The sequence below is a fragment of the Oncorhynchus clarkii genome, chromosome 7 (genome assembly GCF_045791955.1).
Source record: "Oncorhynchus clarkii lewisi isolate Uvic-CL-2024 chromosome 7, UVic_Ocla_1.0, whole genome shotgun sequence".
In the NCBI taxonomy this organism is placed as follows: Eukaryota; Metazoa; Chordata; class Actinopteri; order Salmoniformes; family Salmonidae; genus Oncorhynchus; species Oncorhynchus clarkii.
This window is the reverse complement of record NC_092153.1, coordinates 44,309,760-44,332,264: the sequence shown is the minus strand read 5'-3', so window position 1 is coordinate 44,332,264 and position 22,505 is coordinate 44,309,760. Positions and strand designations below refer to the sequence as shown.

At 44.8% G+C, this 22,505-nt stretch overlaps 1 protein-coding gene across 1 annotated transcript in view; it reads right to left on the bottom strand.

The window, feature by feature from the left end:
- Nucleotides 1-22,505, bottom strand: part of LOC139413352 (inositol 1,4,5-trisphosphate-gated calcium channel ITPR1-like) — a 143,317-nt gene that overhangs the window by 83,345 nt on the left and 37,467 nt on the right. Inside the window, exons 7-35 of the mRNA XM_071160611.1 lie at nt 18,967-19,065; nt 17,848-17,931; nt 17,591-17,737; nt 16,270-16,365; nt 15,956-16,000; nt 15,803-15,832; nt 14,473-14,627; nt 8,422-8,521; nt 8,169-8,329; nt 7,740-7,881; nt 7,435-7,593; nt 7,124-7,296; nt 5,389-5,508; nt 4,991-5,185; nt 4,559-4,810; nt 4,300-4,441; nt 4,050-4,203; nt 3,649-3,839; nt 3,310-3,442; nt 3,022-3,076; nt 2,767-2,932; nt 2,383-2,547; nt 2,203-2,274; nt 1,924-2,061; nt 1,600-1,725; nt 1,286-1,486; nt 868-1,119; nt 544-669; nt 97-225 (exon numbers count right to left, since the gene is read on the bottom strand). Coding sequence (XP_071016712.1) covers nt 97-225; nt 544-669; nt 868-1,119; nt 1,286-1,486; nt 1,600-1,725; nt 1,924-2,061; nt 2,203-2,274; nt 2,383-2,547; nt 2,767-2,932; nt 3,022-3,076; nt 3,310-3,442; nt 3,649-3,839; nt 4,050-4,203; nt 4,300-4,441; nt 4,559-4,810; nt 4,991-5,185; nt 5,389-5,508; nt 7,124-7,296; nt 7,435-7,593; nt 7,740-7,881; nt 8,169-8,329; nt 8,422-8,521; nt 14,473-14,627; nt 15,803-15,832; nt 15,956-16,000; nt 16,270-16,365; nt 17,591-17,737; nt 17,848-17,931; nt 18,967-19,065 — 4,008 coding nt within the window. The remainder of the gene's footprint in view (nt 1-96; nt 226-543; nt 670-867; nt 1,120-1,285; nt 1,487-1,599; nt 1,726-1,923; nt 2,062-2,202; nt 2,275-2,382; nt 2,548-2,766; nt 2,933-3,021; nt 3,077-3,309; nt 3,443-3,648; nt 3,840-4,049; nt 4,204-4,299; nt 4,442-4,558; nt 4,811-4,990; nt 5,186-5,388; nt 5,509-7,123; nt 7,297-7,434; nt 7,594-7,739; nt 7,882-8,168; nt 8,330-8,421; nt 8,522-14,472; nt 14,628-15,802; nt 15,833-15,955; nt 16,001-16,269; nt 16,366-17,590; nt 17,738-17,847; nt 17,932-18,966; nt 19,066-22,505) is intronic.

The window sequence follows — 22,505 nt, the reverse complement described above, 5'->3', positions numbered from 1 at the left end:
GAAAATGATTGATGACCAGATTTCTCCCAACAGCGTAGAATATCCACCATTCAACTGCTTTTATTTAGTGTTATATGTTACGGTGGTCATGGTTACCTGCAGACTGGTGCTCTGGTCAGAGAAGGGCGAGCTGAAGAAGGTGGTGACGATGCTCATGACGGTCTCTGTCACATAACCCTCCAGAACCGTGTCTGCATGCTTCCTGTCACTGGTGTTGTTGCACACCTACAGACAGCAGACAACGGACAACCAAGGTCAATCTGACTCACTCACCAGACAGACGTGGGTAATGGGTGAGCATTCACTGGATCACATTTCCTGGATCCTCACAGGAAGGAGGATAGAATATTGTTACTCCACGCTGTGATCTCACAGTGCCTCTCAGCAGAACACTCCCAGGAGAGCATATAAGGCTAACTTTATTTTTGAGAGTCTCCCTGTAGAATGCTCAGCAGACTATCAACCAGGTCTCAGTAACATGTCACCAGCATGCCTGTTGACTAGCCATCAGATATGGAAGAGAGGTGATGTGTGTTTGTTTACCCTGCATATGTCCACCAGGAAGTTCTCAAAGAGCTTCCACATGTGGTTGCTGGTGTAGATCTCCTTCATCTCCACCTCTGTGTCCACGTAGCAGTGGTTCAGGAAGTTGATGTAGGCTATCTTCACCTGGAGAAAAAGTTAAGAATGAACAACTTCATAGGTGCCTAAGTACATAATTATCCCAAGAGCCCAGAATGGTCATTTAACTTGCTGCAAGAAGCAAATGTTCAAATGAGTCACATGAATACAACATGTACACCAGGCTCTTTACTTTTTCAGTAGACTACCAATGCATGCATTTTAGCTCTTCGGTCAATCACTCACCTCAGGGATGCAGTCCTCATGGGTGACCACCCTCACTATGTCATCCAAAGGCAGCAGAGAGTTACACTTAATCTCAGTGTAGACGTTTTTTCCCTCGGTGCAGACAGCCAGCAGCTCTACCAGGTGGATGTGGTACCTCAGAGCGCTGTTCTCATCCATACGATCCCGCTCCGACCGCATCATCGTGACCAGGGTCTGGAAGGACGCACGGTCGTTGTAGAACACCAGGACGTCCTCGCCCGAGTTCACCAGCTGAGCAGGAGGAAGACAGAGACTGTAGTTATCAGATGCTGCTGACACATGATATAGATTTGAACAAATTTCTGTTTGGGTAGTATTACAGGTTTATATTGCTAAAATGCATAATGTGTTACATTTGCATTAGAATCATGTGTGCACTGTAATTATGGTGTCCCACCTCAGCCATGACGATGTCCTGACACTTCTTGATGAACTTGTTTTCGGCTTTGACAATGGTTTGAAGGAATTTGAGGTACTGGACATGGCGGCCATGCGTCTCGGTGCAGTGGATAAAGTGCTGCACCACGCGCTCGTTGATCTCACTGCACAGCTGGAAGTTATTCATGAAAACGTGCTGCATGGTGACTGCCTCCAGAATCTAAAGAGAAGGTGAAATAGAAGCATCAAACTAGTGGACTTATTGGTATGGGAAGGATGGAGTATCACTGGTTCCTCCCAGCCCTAACCCTTTCCCCAGGAAAGTCCACTCACCCCTGGGTTGAGGAATAGGTTGATGTGCTTATGCAGCAGGATCTGGTTCTGCTGGTTCCCTGCACAGAAATTCTGGAGGAACTCATGAGCCAGCTTCATGATCTCCTGCATACGGACGTCCTCGCCCTGGAGTGTTCATCATAAGTACAGGCAGACACATATCCAAAGAGCTGCAGCTATCATTCAAACCTTCCACAAATTAAATAATTTACCAAGCTTATGTACTGTACAACTCTATGGCATAAATGCTCTACTGTTTTCTTCATTGCCTTTTGGTCAGGATGTGTTGAGAGTATAGGTCTGGCTCATCATATTCTCCAGTACCTTCTCATAGGGGATCTGCAGTAGCTCCAGCACCACACTGTGGGCCCCCATGTTCCTCAATAGTCTCTGTTGCTGCTTCTTACTCTTCTTCCCCGATGCTCCCTCCTGGACACACAGCTTACTGAGCCGCAGCAGGATCTGAACACAGGGGAAGAGAGAAGGGGCTCAGAGACTGTCTGCCTCATACATCTCTAATGACTGACAACATCTTAAAAGAGTGAAGGCAATGACTCCTTACACCACCAACTCAGAGATGAGAGAAAATTAAGAAGATGGTACCTCCTTCATAACCCTGTAGTTGTAACTGCTGTTGCTTTCCTCCTTCTTTTTGTCAGAGCCGCCTGAATCCCCCTGCACATGGACAGAGTTAGAATGAGAGCTTGTTCATATTAATGTGAAGCATTCCCCCCAAAAATCATTGAGATGTACAATAATCGTTGGGAAGTTTTGACCAAATACCTTCTTTTTATGGTCGGACTCTGAGGGTCCGTCCCCTCCGTCATCGTCCCCCTGCCTCTTGTACACCCACAGCTCCGACTTCTCCACGATGGAGCGCAGCTGGTCCAAGTCGGACTTGATCTGTTTGTAGTTGTCCACATCTTGACTGGTTACCAAGAGCTGGACCTAAGGGAAGAGGAAGCACTATAACTCAGTTTAGACTTAAGTTTAATCTCCACAGCAAGCTAGGCCTTTAATTGCCTTGTAATCAAATTACTTTAATGCTCATTCATATGATGCCTTTCTAACTAAAGATACGATTCTTGATGAGTGTGCGGAAAACTGATACAGTGGACCTGTGAGTTCTTGTGGCTGTGGCACCTGTGGGTTTGTTCAGAGGCCTACCTGTTTGAAAGCCATGAGGACTTCCTGTCTCTGGCTGAAGTGTCTGAAGAGCAGCTGGAGGGCCCCAGACACCAGAGGAGGGTAGTCATGCATGGTGAGGTGCAGTAGCACCCTCAGGAAGGTCCTCCCTCCATGGTCATCCAGGTCCAGAGGGGTGTTCTCCTCACTGCAGAGCAACACACCAGGCTCAGACACTGAGGACTGAGTATCCCAGTCTTAAAAACAGTCCTTTTGCTTTAAAATGAGAGGGTTTACCTTCCTCCAAAGATTGCCTCTGCCTGCTCTTCTATGTTCTCAAAATCTAGAGCCCCTAACAAAACAAATGAAGCATTTACATTCTTGTGAAACCCGTTTGAAGGCTATACATCACTTTAGAAACCATCGACTACACAAATGAACTTGAAAAATATCTGAATATAAAAATGTAATGCAAATACTAAGGGTGTAAGGACATGTGGCATCTGTTATGTCTGTAGTGTCTGTAGCTTGAGGGTAAAAGCAGTAAGAAAGAAAAGGCAAGGCTATGGTTCTCAGTATGCTGACCTGTCATATTATTTCCATCTTGACTAGCACTAGACAATGTATTATCACCCTGAGGGTTACTCTCATCAAACTCTCGCTTGAAGATGCAGAGCAGGCAGGAGATCCTGTAGTCCAGCCGCACATTCAGAATGAACTGGTGGGCAGGAACAGAGCACATCAGTTAGTTAAAACACCAGGCTTTGGAGCTCACCACTAAGAATAATCATACGGAGAAAAATAGGTCCTTCATCTAGATTTTGTACACATTTGTATATGATACTATGGGAAATCAAAGCCAAGATATTTGGAAACAACATCAGAAAATCTATATAAAAGACCAGATGACGGGGCAGACGTTACCTGCAGGATCTCGATGATCTTGAGCTTGGTGTCCATCACCATGATGTCCTCCCTCTCCGGCTCTGTCTGGGTCTTGACCACACCCTCCTCCGGCTGGTGGGTGGGGGTGATGGGGAGGAAGCCCCCCCCTCGAAGGACCACCTGGGTCATCAGCTCCCCCACCCCATGGATAGACTTCATCACATTACTGCCTGTGGGGACACACATACACACAAAAACACACACTCCTCAGAGTTGAACTGGGGTGCTTACTCACACACAACACATTAACCAAACCTAATTAACTCCCACATGATTCCTCATATAAGGGAAGGGTATTGAGAGCGAGAGAGTGCACCTCAATTACACTACATCAGTAACAGCCAATACCAATTGACAGACAAAAGAAGTCGGGTGTTCACCTTGTTTTTCCTCTCCCTTCTCCAGCTTGGTAATGGGGTAAATGGTGCTGACATGAACACAATCCAAGATGTTCAATAAGATCTTAGTCAGTCGCAGCAGGTCACTGAAGTTATAGAAGCCAAAGTAAATGAGGTTCCTTGCCAGGTTCACTACCTTTTAACAGAGAAAAGTGAAAATGGAAGTGAGATAATTCCCCATATTAAACATTCTCTCTGGTTGACACTTTGTGATGTTTCCAGAGAAAACTACCTCGAAGGTGAGCTTGTTTTTCTCTCTGTCGTCGAAAGGGATGTTCTGAGACACCACAGACATCAGGTAGTTCTCCACAAACTCCATGGTCAGGCAGAACCTTTCCTTGATCTCATCTCTGGTGGTCCCATCATTGTCGTAGCTTAGAAAGTGAGAGAACATTCTTGTGTAATGGTTCAGAGGTAGCCTATAGAGGAGCTCAGGTAATGCAGAATATCGCTGATAGGACCCTAATAACACGTTCATAAACCCCACTCACTTGTCAATGGCGATCTTGGAGGGGATCTCGGACCAGAGGCGTGCGTACTTGACTGGCGTGACCTGTTCCTGGGGGTCGCGGTCCACGTGCATGTGCAGCATCATGCGGCAGAAGGATGCCCTAAGGTCATAGGGCAGGTCCTCGTCAGACATGCAGCGCAGGATCAGGTCCACGTCTAGCTGGCCAGAGATCTTATTGATGGCCAGGTACTGACGGTCCAGACACATCCGCGCAAACAGATTCAGCTGGTACCTGCAGGGGGGAGAGGAGCATACTTTAACATCTGGTCGGGGTATTAGTCTGAAAGCAGGCTATGTACATAGACAATCAAACTGTTCCATATGCTTTTACATACTGTACATCCAAACATGTCATTGCACCCATAATCCAACCTTAAATCCTTCTGAACCCTGTAAGGCGCTAAACCCCGACCTGTAGTAGCTGACCACCTCCTGGTCCTCCTTCTGGCCCTCCTTGGCGTCCTGGGCCAACTCTCTGACACTCTTGCTCCTGATCTCCTTGCAGTTGTCCCTCCAGAAGAGCCACACCTCCTCCTCGTCCTCCTCCGTCTCTATGGGATTCTCCCCCATTGTTACAGCCTCAATCTCAAAGCGCGACAGAACTAGCCTGGTCGGCGGCAAATAAAACAGACAGTCAACATAGTGCAAAGTAACTGCAGAAAACAATGAATACTGAAACACACGTCGGTCTTTGTTTCCATAATCAATAGCATTACTAATAACACTATATTGGAGCCAATCTAATTAGAAAGCATCAGTATAATGTTTAAGCACGCACACACCCATGCTCATGTTTTTAGTGGGGTTTACTTAGTCTCGATGAGGATGTCTGCGTTGGATGGGTCCAGCACAGCGTTACAGATGAGCTCCTGAGTCACTGGGATGGACTTGTTCATGGACACACACAGATCAGACAGGTAGTCCAGAAACCTGTAGATGAGGGTCAAAGAGAAGGGGATGGTCAACATACAGGTCCAGCTGCCTAGGAGGAAGCATACACCACTGCACTGGATTTACACTCACGTTGGTGCTAAACTGAAGAACAGGGCTACCGCACACAGAGCTACCGTAGACAACCTTGGCCGAAGACAAGAATGACCTCCACAGAGTCAACAAACGAGCAAAAGGACAATATGGGAATAAGGTCGAATCATAATACACAGACGCCCGCCTCATGTGGCAGGGGCTACATTCCATTACTGATAACAAAGGAAGACCCAACCCTGCCCAACGATGCCTCTCTAGCAGACAAACTCAATGCACGCTTTGACAACAACATTGAGCCGGGTGTGAGAATTGGGTGATCTCACTCTCTGGGGCCGACGTGAGAAGGGTCTTTAATCAGGTCAACACCCGCAGGGCCGCTGATGGTACTCCAGGGTGCGCTCTAGGGGCATGCGCAGAACAGCTGGCAAGCATATTCACAGTTATTTTCAACTTCTTCTTGCCCCAGTCTGTAATTCCCATGTTTCAAAATGACCACAATCCTTCCTGTTCCTAAGAATTCTAAGGCTTCATGCCACAATGACTAATGCCCTGTAGCACTCACTTCTGTAATCATGAAGGGCTTTGAGAGGCTGGTTATGGCACACATTAACTTCATCATCTCAGCCACCCTAGACCCACTCCAATTTGCATACCACCCCAACAGATCCATAGATGACGCGATCTCAATTTGTCCACACCGCCCTCATCCACCTAGATAAGATCAATAACTATGTGAGATTGCTGTTCATTGACTACACACTATTGTCCCCTCAAAGCTCGTCACCAAGCTTAGGACTCTGGGTCTGAACACCTCCCTCTGCAACTGGAACCTGGACTTCCTGACGGGCCGACCCCAGGTGGTAAGTGTAGGCAACATCTCCTCCGCCACGCTGACCCTTAACACAGGGGCCCCACAGGGGTGTGTGCTTAGTCCCTTCCTATACTCCCTGTTCACCCACGAAAGTGTAGCTACGCATGATTCCAACACAATTATCAAGTTGACTGATAACACGAAGGTGGTAGTCTTGATATTCTTGTGTTTTTTTTCTAATAATACATTGTTATTGATGCTTGCATTGTTGGGTTTTGAAAGGCATGTGACATTAAAACTTGAAAACTACAACAGTGCACTAGTCTACAACAGTGCACTAGCCAGTATCCACAGTACAGGCTCCCAGAGTAGGCTTATTCAGGCTCTATGACCTGCTACAGCCCTGTGCTGCTGGAAACAGAAGGCTCCAGTCCCGACACAGTCCCCATCCCAGCTCCATCAGACCCCAATAAAAGCCCCCTTTATCCAGACCCTTGGATCAGCATGGTTCTCATGTCGCCAGCAGCACAAGACTGGAGCTCGACAGCACTAATGACAGCAATTACCTCCAGTGCCAGGGTCCAAAACAATCCCATCCTCTGATACCCTCATGCATACATTTGAATATATCTACATCTACTACATTCCCTGGCTGGTGCTGTACAAACAAACTTCCCCCCACAGACAACCTTCTGAATCAGGCCCATGGCATGCCCCCATCCTATCGCCCCGTCCTCTTGGTCTCACCTGGGCTCCCGGTTCTTCCTGACCAGGGTGACAAAGGTGTCGATCTCTGCGGCCGTGATGTGTTTTTCCAGAAGCTTGCGGTTGTTGTGGAGCAGGGCAGTTATCGTGTCCTCAGCCAGAACGTCGTAGCCTATCTGCTTCTGCATGAAGCGGAACTGCTTGGCTATGTACTCCTGTAGAGGGGGGGTCAGTGAGGGTCAGGACCATTCTAATGCACAACTAACAGGTTAAGTATATTTATCCTTTTAGCTAGCACATTTCTGCTGTGTGTCTGAGTTGATTGATGCAATCAACCAGTTCTGCCCACCGACCTGGTTCTTCCTGTAGTCTTGTTGAGAGTGTCGTAATACCCGGTAACAGAGCCTGCAGATGTGCCTGAAGGGGGCGTGGCGCTGGTCACCAAGCTCTTCCAATCGCAGCATAGGACCATCCCCACTGTCCGTGAATGGGGCTTGGAGAAGTTTGAAAATCTAAAGAGGGATATGGATTCCATATGTCATTTAAATTGTGACACTCAAATTGACAATGTGGAGAGGTCAACTTAACATTGACTCATTGTCATAGGTACCCGAAGCCCAAAGTAGATGATACTACCACGGAGTACAATGAGCTGTACCTGTTTGAGGATGTTCTGCTCCCTCATGAGTTTCTGTCTCTCTCTGTTGGGCTTGTTGACCATGATCTCCAGCACGTCCTGGCCAGTGTTGGGGATGTCACACACGAAGAAGACCAGGTCCTCCAGAAGCTTAGTGACAAACCTGGAGACCAGAGAGACAGGGCCAGGGAGGAATGAATGGTTCCACCAGGAACCCAAATAACACCCACTCCTACAGCCAGCATCTCTAGAGAGAGGAGCCACGGACAATAGCTAAAAGAGAAAAACTATGGAATACCCAGTGGACCTTAAAATGATGACACATCTCAACATGAAAAATAATACTTCTACCAAATGTTAAAAGGCCAACAGCAATTTCTAAAATGACTTTCGACCTACCAGATATTTACAACAATGTTGTACAACATCTGTTTCAAACACACACTTTACCTCCTCTCATTCTGTGTTATAGTGCCCTTCTCCAGTTTCCCAGCAATGGATGCCAACACTTTACTGGCATCGTTGGCCAAGTCTAAGTCTCTGACTTCCGCTGGGGGGACAGGCACTATGGCAAAGGCCTCTTTGTCTTCTTTAACCGCTGATGTGCCAATCTAAAAGAACGATGTGTAAAACATACTTTGAATAAATAGATTTTACAAGTCCGATCAAAGGTCACACACTAGTATCCTTCCCAGCCACTTACCCGTAACATGACAGGCTTCTCCTCCTCCTTGTCAATGGGGTTGTTGGTGCTGTGGACCCATGTGTTGGTGCAGAGGTGCCTGAGTCTCACAAAAGAGTTCCTGAGGGAACAGGACAGAGCAACTCAGAGGACCGCACCAACACAAAAAACAACAGTCCACTAAACTAGTCAACCTCTCTATGATAATTCTACTAAGAGGCCTTTATATGCAAAATTATGTTTGTGGATAGTAATTCTTCAGGTGATTATTTTTTCCGGTGTCAACCTTACAGTAGCCTTGAAAAGTGAACTTTGTTTAAACATTTATATTGTTTGCAGAACTATTTGGGATTACTAGGGAATACCAACCGTCTGTAATGCTCTTTCAACTTGGATGGGGGAAAAATGCTGTCTTATTAAACCAAGCCCTGTGAGGACAGAATGGGACGCTCAATAACGTACGTCACTCAATTTCTCAGAATCTGCTCTTTATGCAAAAGCTCAACTGTAGACAACCGTGCATGGTGACTCTGCATGGATATAGATGGCTGAGTCAGGACAGGATATTCTTCAAAGTAGCCACCTTTTGCCTTGATGACAGCTTTGTACACTCTTGGCATTCTCTCAACCAGCTTCATGAGGTAGTCCCCTGAAATGCATTTCAATTAACAGGCGTGCCTTGTTAATACTTAATTAGTGGAATTTTTTTCCTTCTTAACGCGTTTGAGCCAATCAGTTGTGTTGTGACAAGGTAGAATTGGTATACAGAAGATAGCCCTATTTGGTATAAGACCAAGTCCATATTATGGACTTACTTCATTACTATACTTGAAGACATGAAGGTCAGTCAATCCAGAATATTTCAAGAACTTTGAAAGTGCAGTCGCAAAACCATCACGTGCTATGATGAAACTGTCTCTCATGAGGACCACCACAGGAAAGGAAGACCCAGAGTTACCTCTGCTGCAGAGGATAAGTTCATTAGAGTTACTGACCTCAGAAATTGCAGTTCAAAAAAATGCTTCACAGTTCAAGTAACAGACAAATCTCAACATCAACTGTTCAGAGGAGACTGCGTGAATCAGGCTTTCATGGTTGATTTGCTGCAAAGAAAACACTACGAAAGGACACCAATAAAAATAAGAGACTTGATTGGGCCAAGAAACACGAGCAATTGACATTAGAGCGGTGGAAATCTGTCCTTTGGTCTGATGAGTCCAAATTTGAGATTTTTGTTTCCAACCGCTGTGTCTTTGTGAGACGCAGAGAAGATGAACGGTTGATCTCTGCATGTGTGGTTCCCACCGTGAAAAATGGAGGAGGAGGTGTGATGGTGTGGGGGTGCTTTGCTGGTGACACTGTCTGTGATTATTTAGAATTCAAGGCGCACTAACCAGCATGGCTACCACAGCATTCTGCAGCGATACGCCATCCCATCTGGTTTGCGCTTCGTGGGACTATCATTTGTTTTTCAACAGGACAATGACCCAACACACCTCCAGACTGTGTAAGGGCTATTTGACCAAGGAGGAGGAGAGTGATGGAGTGCTGCATCAGATGACCTGGCCTCCAGAATCACCCGACCTCAACCCAATTGAGATGGTTTGGGATGAGTTGGACCACAGATTGAAGGAAAAGCAGCTAACAAGTGCTCATCATATGTGGAAACTCCTCCAAAGCTGTTGAAAAAGCATTCCAGGTGAAGCTGGTTGAGAGAATGACAGCAGTGTGCAAATCTATCATCAAGGCAAAGAGTGGCTACTTTGATGAATCTCAAATATAACATTTATTTTGATTGGTTTAACCCTTTTTTGGCTCCTACATGATTCCATGTGTTATTTCATAGTTTTGATGTCGTCACTATTAGAAAATAATAAAAAATAAAGAAAAACCGTTGAATGAGTAGGTGTGTCCAAACTTTTGACTGGTCCTGTATATCAATTGGTTGTTCAAACCACCTAAAACCAACTTAGTTATTGATAATGGTAATAACGTTTAGAGTGGGCTCTCACCACTAGTGGGTGTGATGACTTTCTGTAACATCCTCAAGCAAGATGAATGAAAATCTAATTCCAAAATACAAATACTTTGATGTTTTGTGTGCCAAAACAGCAGTGTCAGCAAATCAGCTTCTTTGTTGTTCAACGCGATGTGCCATTCATAATGGCTGCTGTAGCTACTGCTACCTAGCATGAGGACAAAAAGGGCAGTTTTCTGGAAGAAAAAAATTGCAATATTTCAATCTTCCCAATGTATCGGTTTGGATAAAGGTAACATTTGGAGTACAGAGGCATATCCCTATATCTATATTTTTTATTTTTCTTTAACAAGGCAAGTCAGTTAAGAACAAATTCTTATTTACAATGTTTACATTGTAAACACAATTTAACCAACACCCATCTATTTTTGTGGCTAACTGGACCTACCAATTGGTTTTGAATTACTGAAACCAAACCATAAGAATTGAATAAAAAGTATTTTAATAAACATGAAAAAGGTGAACGTAAGAGACGCTCAACATTTTGGATAGGCTACATGTCATAGTAAACTGCATATGAACACTCTAAATAGGTCAGGAGGCAGACAGGGAGCCTAAAAAAGAAATGAATTATTTAGGCTATATTATTTCAATTATCTCAAGGCTATAGCCTACAAAGAAATACATTGTGAAGTATTTGCGAGTACGACACACTAGTCTGGTAGGAGTCAGGGTCATTAGGCGCTCAGCATTTAAACAACATTTCATTGTGTTAACTCATTTTAGTCTATAAATTGCACATATAGCCCTGTGACTTACTTAGAATGAAATACAAATTCAATGAAAAAAATGCCTTATTAGACTCAGTCTACAGTGCCTTTGAATTCATTTTTAGAAACAGCAGTTCGTCCAGAGTCTGTGGCTTAAGGCTCATTCTGACGCTGCACGGAGAGCAGACCAACAGCGGAAAATATCATCTCCAAGCTTGCAGAGCCACTGGAGATGCTAAACACCTTTTTGGCCACTCTTACCAGGCTGATATATATATACACACATACACATACATATACACACACTACCGGTCAAAAGTTTTATAACACATACTCATTCAAGGCTTTTCTTTATTTTTAATATTTTCTACATCGAAGAATAATAGTGAAGACATCAAAACTATGATTTTTTTTAAAGATTTTTCCCTGTTTATCAAAGGTGTTGGAAAAACTTGTCAATAAACTACTGACTGGCTCACAAGTCCTCAAAACACCCGTCTCAACGTCAACAGTGAAGAAGCGACTCCGGGATGCTGGCCTTCTAGGCAGAGTTGCAAAGAAAAAGCCATATCTCAGACTGGCCAATAAAAATTAAATATTAAGAAGGGCAAAAGAACACAGACACTAGACAGAGGAACTCTGCCTAGAAGGCAAGCATCCCGGAGTTTCCTCTTCACTGTTTATGTTGAGGCTGGTGTTTTGCGGGTACTATTTAATGAAGCTGCCAGTTGAGGACTTGTGAGGCATCTGTTTCTCAAACTAGACACTCTAATGAACTTGTCCTCTTGCTCAGTTGTGCACCGGGACCTCCCACTCCTCTTTCTATTCTGGTAGAGCCAGTTTGCGCTGTTCTGTGAAGGGAGTAGTACACAGCATTGTACCAGATCTTCAGTTTCTTGGCAATTTCTCGCATGGAATAGCCTTCAATTCTCAGAAAAAAAATAGACTGACGAGTTTCGGAAGAAAGGTCTTTGTTTCTGGCCATTTTGAGCCTGTAATCGAACGCACAAATGCTGTTGCTCCAGATACTCAACTAGTCTAAAGAAGGCCAGGCCTAAAGGTTTTTAGGCAAAATAACCCAATCAAAATGGAAAGCTTCTTGAAAGTTGGAATATGACCTATTGGGCCAAAATCAATTATGGCATATTGTATAGATAAAATATAGCGGCACACAAGTAGACTACAAATGCATATTGGGCCTGGCATGCCCTGAGCTCATGAAATTAGCGCTACTGGAGCGCTATTGGAGCGAAATTGGAGCAGGGGCAAGAAGGCCGACACTCCAGCCTTTGGGAATCTCGCTCCGTGCTCCAGTCAAATTGAGCACTCACCGCTCCTCGCTCACATACTCTGGTGTCCACCTTCTCTGGCCGTAGGCACAGACAGTACACCAGACACTGGCTGTATTCTTGGCCTGGTTGCGTAATGACCCATTAAGCTAACAGGCTTACCTTTGTGTAGACCATCCACCATGCTCACTCTAATGACTCATACCTAAAGCCCAGCCTGCCTACTCGTGTCCTGAAGAACATGGGTTATTTCAGGTAGGAAGGGAGGGGAGGAGGAGCCGAGATGGAGGGTGCAGCCAATAGTAGCCAGAAGGCAAGCACGCACCTGACAACGTTACACAATACAGTCTTTGACACATCAGTGAGAGGCGCTGGCCTTATCTGATGTGATGCTGGTGACAGAAACAACCACACTATTGTTATTTTAGCAAACACCGCCATTGCACATGATACAGTCAATAAGGGTGAAGAAGAAGGAACACAGCAAAGGTAAATATAGACATATGGTATGTCAGAAATCTACGCCCTGTTGCGCACATGAGAGAGCTAGTCATTTTACTCACACTAGTGTGTGTGTGTGTGTGTGTGTGTGTGTGTGTGTGTGTGTGTGTGTGTGTGTGTGTGTGTGTGTGTGTGTGTGTCAGTCAATAGAGTTTCAGACACTTGTAGAATCTATGTCAAGGTGCATTGAAGCTGTTCTGGCTCGTGGTGGCCCAATGTCCTATTAAGACACTTTATGTTGAGAAAACATGTGGTTCGAGGCTGGGTTTCTTTATAGCACTTTGTGACATCTGCTGATGTAAAAAGGGCTTTATAAATACATTGGATCGAGCACACCTTAATATCACATTGTCTGATGTCCATATTTGCGGTAATATATGGACAGAACCTGATCATTCCCATGTATTTGGAAGTAGCCGTCTGAAAGAGCAGTTTACTTCATGAGAAATATGACGGTGTGTTTTCTGTGTGGGAGCAGATGGATGGTTATTCAACATCTGGCTTCTGTGTTTAGTTAAAGGGACCGGGAGGTGGCTAGATCAAGACATGTTGCAACATCTTCTGGTTCTCCTGAACAAGCCTGCAGTGCTGCAGTCTGCCTCATCACCATGGTTTCCTGCTTCAAACCATACCGGGACTTTCCTGACTATTATTAGATAGTAGAAAACAAACTGGACTCCCTCCTACAAACACGCACACACAGAAAGTGGAATGAATGGCCAATGTCCGGTATCACCTCAGCAAGGTCAGAGTTCTGACTGATTTTGAGAAAACATAACAGCACATTCTTGTGGAAGATGGTGAGACATCTTAGAACTAAGGATCACTTTGAAAACAAAAGTTCTAAAATTGAATCATGTGCACCACTGAGCTATGCTGTCCCGCAAACCTTCTATTCACATCAAAGAACAAACAACTGAACATTTCTTTAGCTATCCCACAATAGCCCTGAAATGGTTCTCTCTGAAATTGTAAACGCTGCTCCTTGGTTTCTCAGACTAACTATGCTGCATGATTAGACACCCCTGAGGTCCCTTTTCCATCTCTATGCGTCACGGGTGGGTGCCCCATCCAGTCAACACGTGACTGTCAGCAGCAGCCTGTAACACGGCCCCTACAGGAGGAAATAGAGTCCTGCCCACTACTTCCCCTTGACCCCAAGTAACCCTGGACCACTCCCTAATAACCTGACGGTACAGGTTCACGTGGGGATAACATGGGGATAAAGAGGGCACCAGACAGATTTGCATCATGCGTCACCTGTGCTATTTAGACCAGGTTGTTTGAAGATGTGATGAAAGACAGATCACAGTGGCAAGTAGCCTAGTGGTTAGAGCGTTGGACTAGTAACCGAAAGGTTGTAAGATCGAATCCCCGAGCTGACAAGGTAAAAATCTGATGTTCTGCCCCTGAAAAAGGCAGTTAACTGTTCTTAGGCCATCATTGAAAACAATAATTTGTTCTTAACTGACTTGCCTAGTTAAATAAAGGTACAATTTAAAAAAATATCAGGGTGTGGTATTTGACTGTGTACCTGGGCACTAGGGAGTCCCCACCTCTCAGGGTGGTAGGGTCCAGCTCAAAGATGGAGGAGATGTCCATGCCATCAGGAACAGACACCAGTTGGTACATGACCCTTTCCTGGGGGGTTCGCAAACGCGCTCTCAGGGCCTCATGGTCCGAGTCCAACTGGAGGTACAGTATAAAGAGGACACTGTTAGTTCATATTGAAGTCCCTACACAGCAGTCCAGTTCATAATTTCAATATTACTGTGACTGTGTGTAACACAAATGAGGAATGAAGACATGTTTCCTCTAATCTGTTCCTAGTTAAGACTTATGCATGGCAACAATAACTTAAATCAATGGATCACATTAAGAAGTTAAAGCATTGCAACACTGTTCGGGTTGCTGCAGTCAGAGATGTTCTAATTTCCAGCTTTACAGTACAGTAAGGCAAGTTAATCATTATGCTGATATTGGGATAATTGACTAACCTAACTCCCACTTTTCCTCCATCCCCCAAGACAAATACACCAACCAACACATCTCTCCTTGAGTACTCATCAGTACCACTCAGATGAGGACTGAGCAAGAAGTTACGTTGAGATGGGAGTTACGCCAACTCAGAGACATTTTCCAATTTTACAAGAGCTAATGTGTTGTTGACGCATCCTGTCAAGTTGACTGATCTAAAGGCTAATTCAATTCAGAATGCATTTAGATGTATATGATATATAAATCTATAAATAAAAACATTTGCGGGATGTTCCCCAATGATGGAAGGAGCCCCCTCCCCCCAGTTTGGGAACCACTAATCTAGGCTAAGGGCTTATATAATAAGTGAGATTTTATGAATGCAATTCAATAAGAAGGAAACTGAATCAAACTATGGAAAGACAGACAGACCCTGGATTCTACCCCAGAAGATCATATTTCTTTGGCATATTCCCTCCATAGCCACACTCCACACAGAGTAATAGATGGTGTTCTACTGCCATCTATGGCTGAGCTCCAGTACCATACACAGATAATATGGTATGATGACATCCAGTGGAGATCTACTACAACTGCCAATGCCATTTCATTTGTAAACCTATTACAAGTGGACGCTCTCCTTTCAGAATATGCAGAAAAATCTTCAAAATGTGATGATAGAAAATGGTTTTCATAAGAACTACTCAAAACACACTACACACAAACAGTGGCTTGTATGGAGAGACCCGAATTAAGGAAGTCAGACCAAGATTTAGTTTGAGTTCTCTTCAAGAGGGTGAATTCGCTATTAAATCATGGTTAAAGAATCTCTCAATTCATCAATGAAGTATTTCAGAGGATGAAACACACCAGGACAGACACAGTACCTGGAAGTTAAAGGGAACAGAATCCACCACCTGGAAAGAAAAACAAGATCCAACACAGAGTTGAAAGTGTAGATCAGCGGTAGATAGGGCAAGTCAGAGCAAACACAGCTCAGACATGAAACACAGACATAGAGTAGTCTCTGGTTGACTTACTGAGGATCTGGGCTCAGGACATTCTTCCTTATAGTCGGGGTTCACCTGAAAAGATATCAAGAACCAGAATGGGATACTTAACTCCAACATGTGAGGAAGCAAGAGGCAATACATAGTCCTCTTATAAGTGAATAGAAAGTAGATCAGGTCCAACTAAATCAAGCCCCGTTGTTAAGACTTTCAGACCGCATGCTGAAGCACTGCAAGATGATGGTACACATTATAATCCCAGGTATTAATCAATTGAGCCATGCAAGTGGTTGGTTGGTAGACTATCGTGTAATATGACTACAGTCGGGTGTGAGAGGACTCACCTCAGCAGCCAGGTATGATCCTGTTGCAAGGTGTTTGAACCGGAACAGGCTGTTCCAGTAGCCAGCTCCGCCCCGACAAGGGTCATGGTGGACCACCTGATAAAAGAATGCAAAACCTGACAGCATGAGAAACAGCTGTCTGGACTGATAACACACGAGTAAAAACATCTTATAAGATGCAGGACGACCCACATGGTTTCACCTGGTTCTCTCCATCCCAGGGGCCTCATTTATCAATCATGTGTAGGCAAAAAAAACATGTGTTGAATGCGAGATAACTGATCTTGCTCTGTTTGACACAGGTTGCATTTCACAGAGAGCACATTTTTTTTTTGACAGGTGGGACCTATTTACAGAAAGTACAGATATCAGATATTGTTTTTTTGCAAAGACCCTCTGTTTATTGGCCACAGGCACACACCATCGCACAACAGTTTGCGGTCAAGAGTTTTTTTTTTGCAATTAATGGGTTCCCAGATACCAACGGAGCAATAAAAGCCCCATCCCAAAACGAGTTCAACTATGGAAAAGGCTTCATTCAACTCAATTAATGTGAAGGTGATAGGTTATGTGACGCACAAAAGACGCTGCTGAATGTGGTGGCAAGGTGGCCAGGTGCAACGCGCGGCTCATTCATTCTGCACAACAGCAATGTTGGCCTCTACGCCTATAGGAGAGAGCTGTTGAGGATGGATGGCTTATTGGTGAGTGTTGCCTACTCATTTGAAGTATATTTGCCATTGCTAAAGCAACTTGAATTATCCTAATGGGCCTCTCTGTTTGTTCAAATGTTTACTGGTCAAGCCACAACTGAGCGAGCCAAATAAAACCTTTTGGCTGTATTCAACCTCTGACACCAACACCTTTATTTCAGGTCTCGGAAAAGTTTTATGCTTCTTAGCTTTTTTTGGTTGCATATCATGGTACGGCGTTGTATATTTCCCACAGGCTTTAAAGGGATGATTTTGACCATATATGGTCAATTAGGGGCGTTTCGCAATGCAAATAGACAAGGTTGTGCACGAGCACTGAGGCTGAGAACAATATTGATTAATATCATTGGAGATCTCCTACCGGTGTGCGTATGATGCCCGTATGATGGTTTGATAAATCACACTTTCTTTGCAAACGGACATTCTAAATTCTGTTTCTAAGTAGCATTTTAGAATAGTTTCACCGCAAAATAGCTTTGGAACAACCTACAGAATGTCATGGCAATGCAAAGTTATCGTAAAAACCATATCCTTAAATATCAGCGTCATATGTGATTGTGTACCATGAATTTCACCATGTATCTAATATCTCATTGTCCTATGCTCACCTCCACTTCCCACAATGCCTTGCTGCTAGTGGCGGAGGTGGCGGACTGGCGTCCTGTAGTCCTGAGAAAGACGTACTCCTTCTTCTTGAAGTCGTCACATGTCAGGAACTTCTCCTGCTCTGCATGGAACAGCCGAACAACATCCCCCTGGCAACACAAACACAGACACTAGTCAGTAAAATGAGGGCAGGAGAGCCATCTACCCTGTTTGTGTTATCGTGTCCAATACATTTCAATAAACTAATCAGAGTACCTACCCCTTTAAGAATAGTCTCCTTGTTGTCACTCCATTTCATGAACAAAACTACTTTCCAACTTGTGTTGCAGTTTACAGAGTTCACCTGAAAAACAAAATGATAAGCATGTGTGAGTTGTGTCAGGAAATACTTGGTTTAATTCTCAGTTATACAGTTGGGATAGACTTTGATTCACATCATCAAGTTTGTCTTAAAAAAGTGACATCAAAACAAATGAGCCTGCACCTTTTTGTGCATGTGGGTTTGCAGGAATTGTACAGGCTTGCAGGAATGGAGAAGCTCTGTAAATATGCACTGTGTGTACAAAACATTGCGAACATCTGCTCGTTCCATGACAGATTAACCAGGTGAAGCCAGGTGAAAGCTATGATCCCTTATTGATGTCACTTGTTAAATCTACTTCCATCAGTGTAGATGATGGGGAGGAGACAGGTTAAAGAAGGATTTTTAAGCCTTGGACATGGATTGTGTATGTGTGCCATTCAGAGGGTAAATGGGCAAGACAAAAGATTTAAGTGCCTTTGAACGGAGTATGGTAGTAGGTGCCAGGAGCACCGGTTTGAGTGTCAAGAACTGTAACGCTGCTGGGTTTTTCAAACTCAACAGTTTCCTGTGTGTATGAAGAATGACCCACCACCCAAAGGATATCCAGCCAACTTGACATAACTGTGGGAAGCATGAGAGTCAAAATGGGCCAGCATCCCTGTGGAACGCTTTTGACATCTTGTAGAGTCCACACCCTGACGAATTAAGGCTGTTCTGAGGGCAAAAGGGGGTGCAACTGTAATTTGTCTTTATGGCTGTTGAGCTTTAAGAATGGTGTATGTACTAGCATAAACAACCATCACTTCATTAATTCAAGACAATATGGCCGTTTTACATTCCATTCTTCACATATAGCAAGGATGATTAGTACGCAACAAAAATAAAACAGGAACTAATGAATGCGTTTCCTCATCTTTGAGAGGACAGAATGAACAATAACAAAGCACAGTTCTCAGCATAGTTAAAACCTGCACTACTCAAGGAAGTGAAATGTGCAGGGACACCTTGGTTAATAAAACAATAGAGACTTTCCCAATATGGATTCTGTTCCACAAGATGAAACATGTACTCTACCTCATTGCATCCTGGGTTGTCGACCAGCTGATGGCTGCTGGCGTGAAGGGGCTGTCCAGCGTTCACAGGGTTAAGGACCACCTTGTCTCCAATCACCACCTAGACAGACCGGGGAGCAATCAATAGCATTATTATACACACACAGTATAATCAACTACACAGAATATCACGGCCACACATGCTCACACACAAACACACATGTACATACAGAGACATGGACACCGAGACACAACAAACAGAGAGACTGTTTATATTTTATATTTTTGAGAATATTTTACATGCACACTAATAATTCAATATTAAACTGATTATGGCAGTAGGCAGATTTGCAATAGTCATATAAACACCTTACTCTGCATATCCTAATTGGCGTGAGGTCAAATTCTAAGTAAGCATACCCTGCTTTTCTGAGCATTATTTTGAAATTATTAGGACATGTAAACACCTTCAGAATCTGCGTTCCAGCGGTGTATTTTAGCTGCGCATGTGCTCACACCAGCCGAGAGCCTCCTCCTTTTGCGCGAGTGAAGTGAGTTCAGAACAACTGAATGTATGCATCTTAGAGGTAGTAGTTTTCACTTACAAACTTTATATGTCCCAACTCAGAATCAAATATGTTCCCAAAAATAACATGTTCCCTGTGGTAGAACGTTAATATTGATTGCCGATATCCTGCATTTTCAGGTAGATGGATTTCAGATGCGTCCATGTAAAACAGGATTATTTAGGGAAATCGCTCTTCTCACAAAGCATGTAAACGTTTTAATCGAAACATTATATTAAATATGTATCCACAATAATCACTTTATTGTGTGCGTGTAACTGCCATCATTATCATACACTGCTCAAAAAAATAAAGGGAACACTTAAACAACACAATGTAACTCCAAGTCAATCACACTTCTGTGAAATCAAACTGTCCACTTAGGAAGCAACACTGATTGACAATACATTTCACATGCTGTTGTGCAAATGGAATAGACAACAGGTGGAAATTATAGGCAATTAGCAAGACACCACCAATAAAGGAGTGGTTCTGCAGGTGGTGACCACAGACCACTTCTCAGTTCCTATGCTTCCTGGCTGATGTTTTGGTCACTTTTGAATGCTGGCGGTGCTTTCACTCTAGTGGTAGCATGAGACGGAGTCTACAACCCACACAAGTGGCTCAGGTAGTGCAGCTCATCCAGGATGGCACATCAATGCGAGCTGTGGCAAGAAGGTTTGCTGTGTCTGTCAGCGTAGTGTCCAGAGCATGGAGGCGCTACCAGGAGACAGGCCAGTACATCAGGAGACGTGGAGGAGGCCGTAGGAGGGCAACAACCCAGCAGCAGGACCGCTACCTCCGCCTTTGTGCAAGGAGGAGCAGGAGGAGCACTGCCAGAGCTCTGCAAAATGACCTCCAGCAGAACACAAATGTGCATGTGTCTGCTCAAACGGTCAGAAACAGACTCCATGAGGGTGGTATGAGGGCCCGACGTCCTCAGGTGGGGGTTGTGCTTACAGCCCAACACCGTGCAGGACGTTTGGCATTTGCCAGAGAACACCAAGATTGGCAAATTCGCCACTGGCGCCCTGTGCTCTTCACAGATGAAAGCAGGTTCACACTGAGCACATGTGACAGACGTGACAGAGTCTGGAGACGCTGTGGAGAACGTTCTGCTGCCTGCAACATCCTCCAGCATGACCGGTTTGGCGGTGGGTCAGTCATGGTGTGGGGTGGCATTTCTTTGGGGGGCCGCACAGCCCTCCATGTGCTCGCCAGAGGTAGCCTGACTGCCATTAGGTACCGAGATGAGATCCTCAGACCCCTTGTGAGACCATATGCTGGAGCGGTGGGCCCTGGGTTCCTCCTAATGCAAGACAATGCTAGACCTCATGTGGCTGGAGTGTGTCAGCAGTTCCTGCAAGAGGAAAGCATTGATGCTATGGACTGGCCCGCCCGTTCCCCAGACCTGAATCCAATTGAGCACATCTGGGACATCATGTCTTGCTCCATCCACCAATGCCACGTTGCACCACAGACTGTCCAGGAGTTGGCGGATGCTTTAGTCCAGGTCTGGGAGAAGATCCCTCAGGAGACCATCCGCCACCTCATCAGGAGCATGCACAGGCATTGTAGGGAGGTCATACAGGCAGGTGGAGGCCACACACACTACTGAGCCTAATTTTGACTTGTTTTAAGGACATTACATCAAAGTTGGATCAGCCTGTAGTGTGGTTTTCCACTTTAATTTTGAGTGTGACTCCAAATCCAGACCTCCATGGGTTGATACATTTGATTTCCATTGATAATTTTTGTGTGATTTTGTTGTCAGCACATTCAACTATGTAAAGAAAAAAGTATTTAATAAGAATATTTCATTCATTCAGATCTAGGATGTGTTATTTTAGTGTTCCCTTTATTTTTTTGAGCAGTGTATATATGATCATGTAGAAAACCACTGATAGCACTTGTACATACATCAGTGTTCTCCAGTGTGCTGATCTACAGAGGCCCCAGCAGAGCTGCTATACACTACAGCTCAGGCACACGCACACAGGGAGGGGTCAGATTAGTTTAGAGCAGAGGAAAGGTACCCTTCAAGATAACCAGAAGCTCTCGACTTCTGGCAACTGTTGATTGCACAATGAAAGAGAACAGCTGTCACGCCCTGACCTTAAATATCTCTGTTTTCTATATATTTTGGTTAGGTCAGCGTGTGACTAGGGTGGGCACTCTAGGTTTTTGTATGTCTAGGGTTTTTTGTATGTCTAGGGTTTTTGTATGTCTAGGGGTTTTGTATGTCTATGTTGGCCTGATATGGTTCCCAATCAGAGACAGCTGTTTATCGTTGTCTCTGATTGGGGATCATATTTAGGCAGGCCTTTTTCCCAATTTCTGGTGTGGGATCTTGACTATGTGTAGTTGCCTGTCAGCACGCTATTGTATAGCTTCACGTTTCGTTGGTTATTTTGTTAGTTTGTTCGGTGTTCATGATTTTAATAAAGAGAATGTACGCATACCACGCTGCGTCTCCTTCATACGACAAACGTGACAGAAGATCCCACCCAAAATGGACCAAGCAGCGTGTACAGGAGGAGTGGACTTGGGTGGAGATTCTGGAGGGAAAAGGACCCTGGACGCAGGCCGGGGAGTATCGCCGACCTAAGGAGGAGATAGAGACAGCGAAAGCGGAACGGCGACGATACGAGGATATAGCTCAACGTAGCAAGCGCGAGAGGCAACCCCAATAATTTTTTTGGGGGGGCACATGGAGCGAACCGGAGCCAGTCGGATGAGGAGCTCGACACAAGATTCCGGAGAGAGGTGCTAGCATTGAGAGTGCTGCAGAGCGGGCATGCTGAGGTGTCCGGTGTCACCTGTACCGGTCCCACTCATCAGGTCTCCAGTGCGCCTCTACAGTCCAGTACGTCCTGTGCCTCCTCTCCACACTCGCCCTGAGGTGCATGTGATCAACCCGGTGCCACCTATACCGGTCCCACGCATCAGATCTCCAGTGCGCCTCCACAGTCCAGTACGTCCTGTGCCTCCTCTC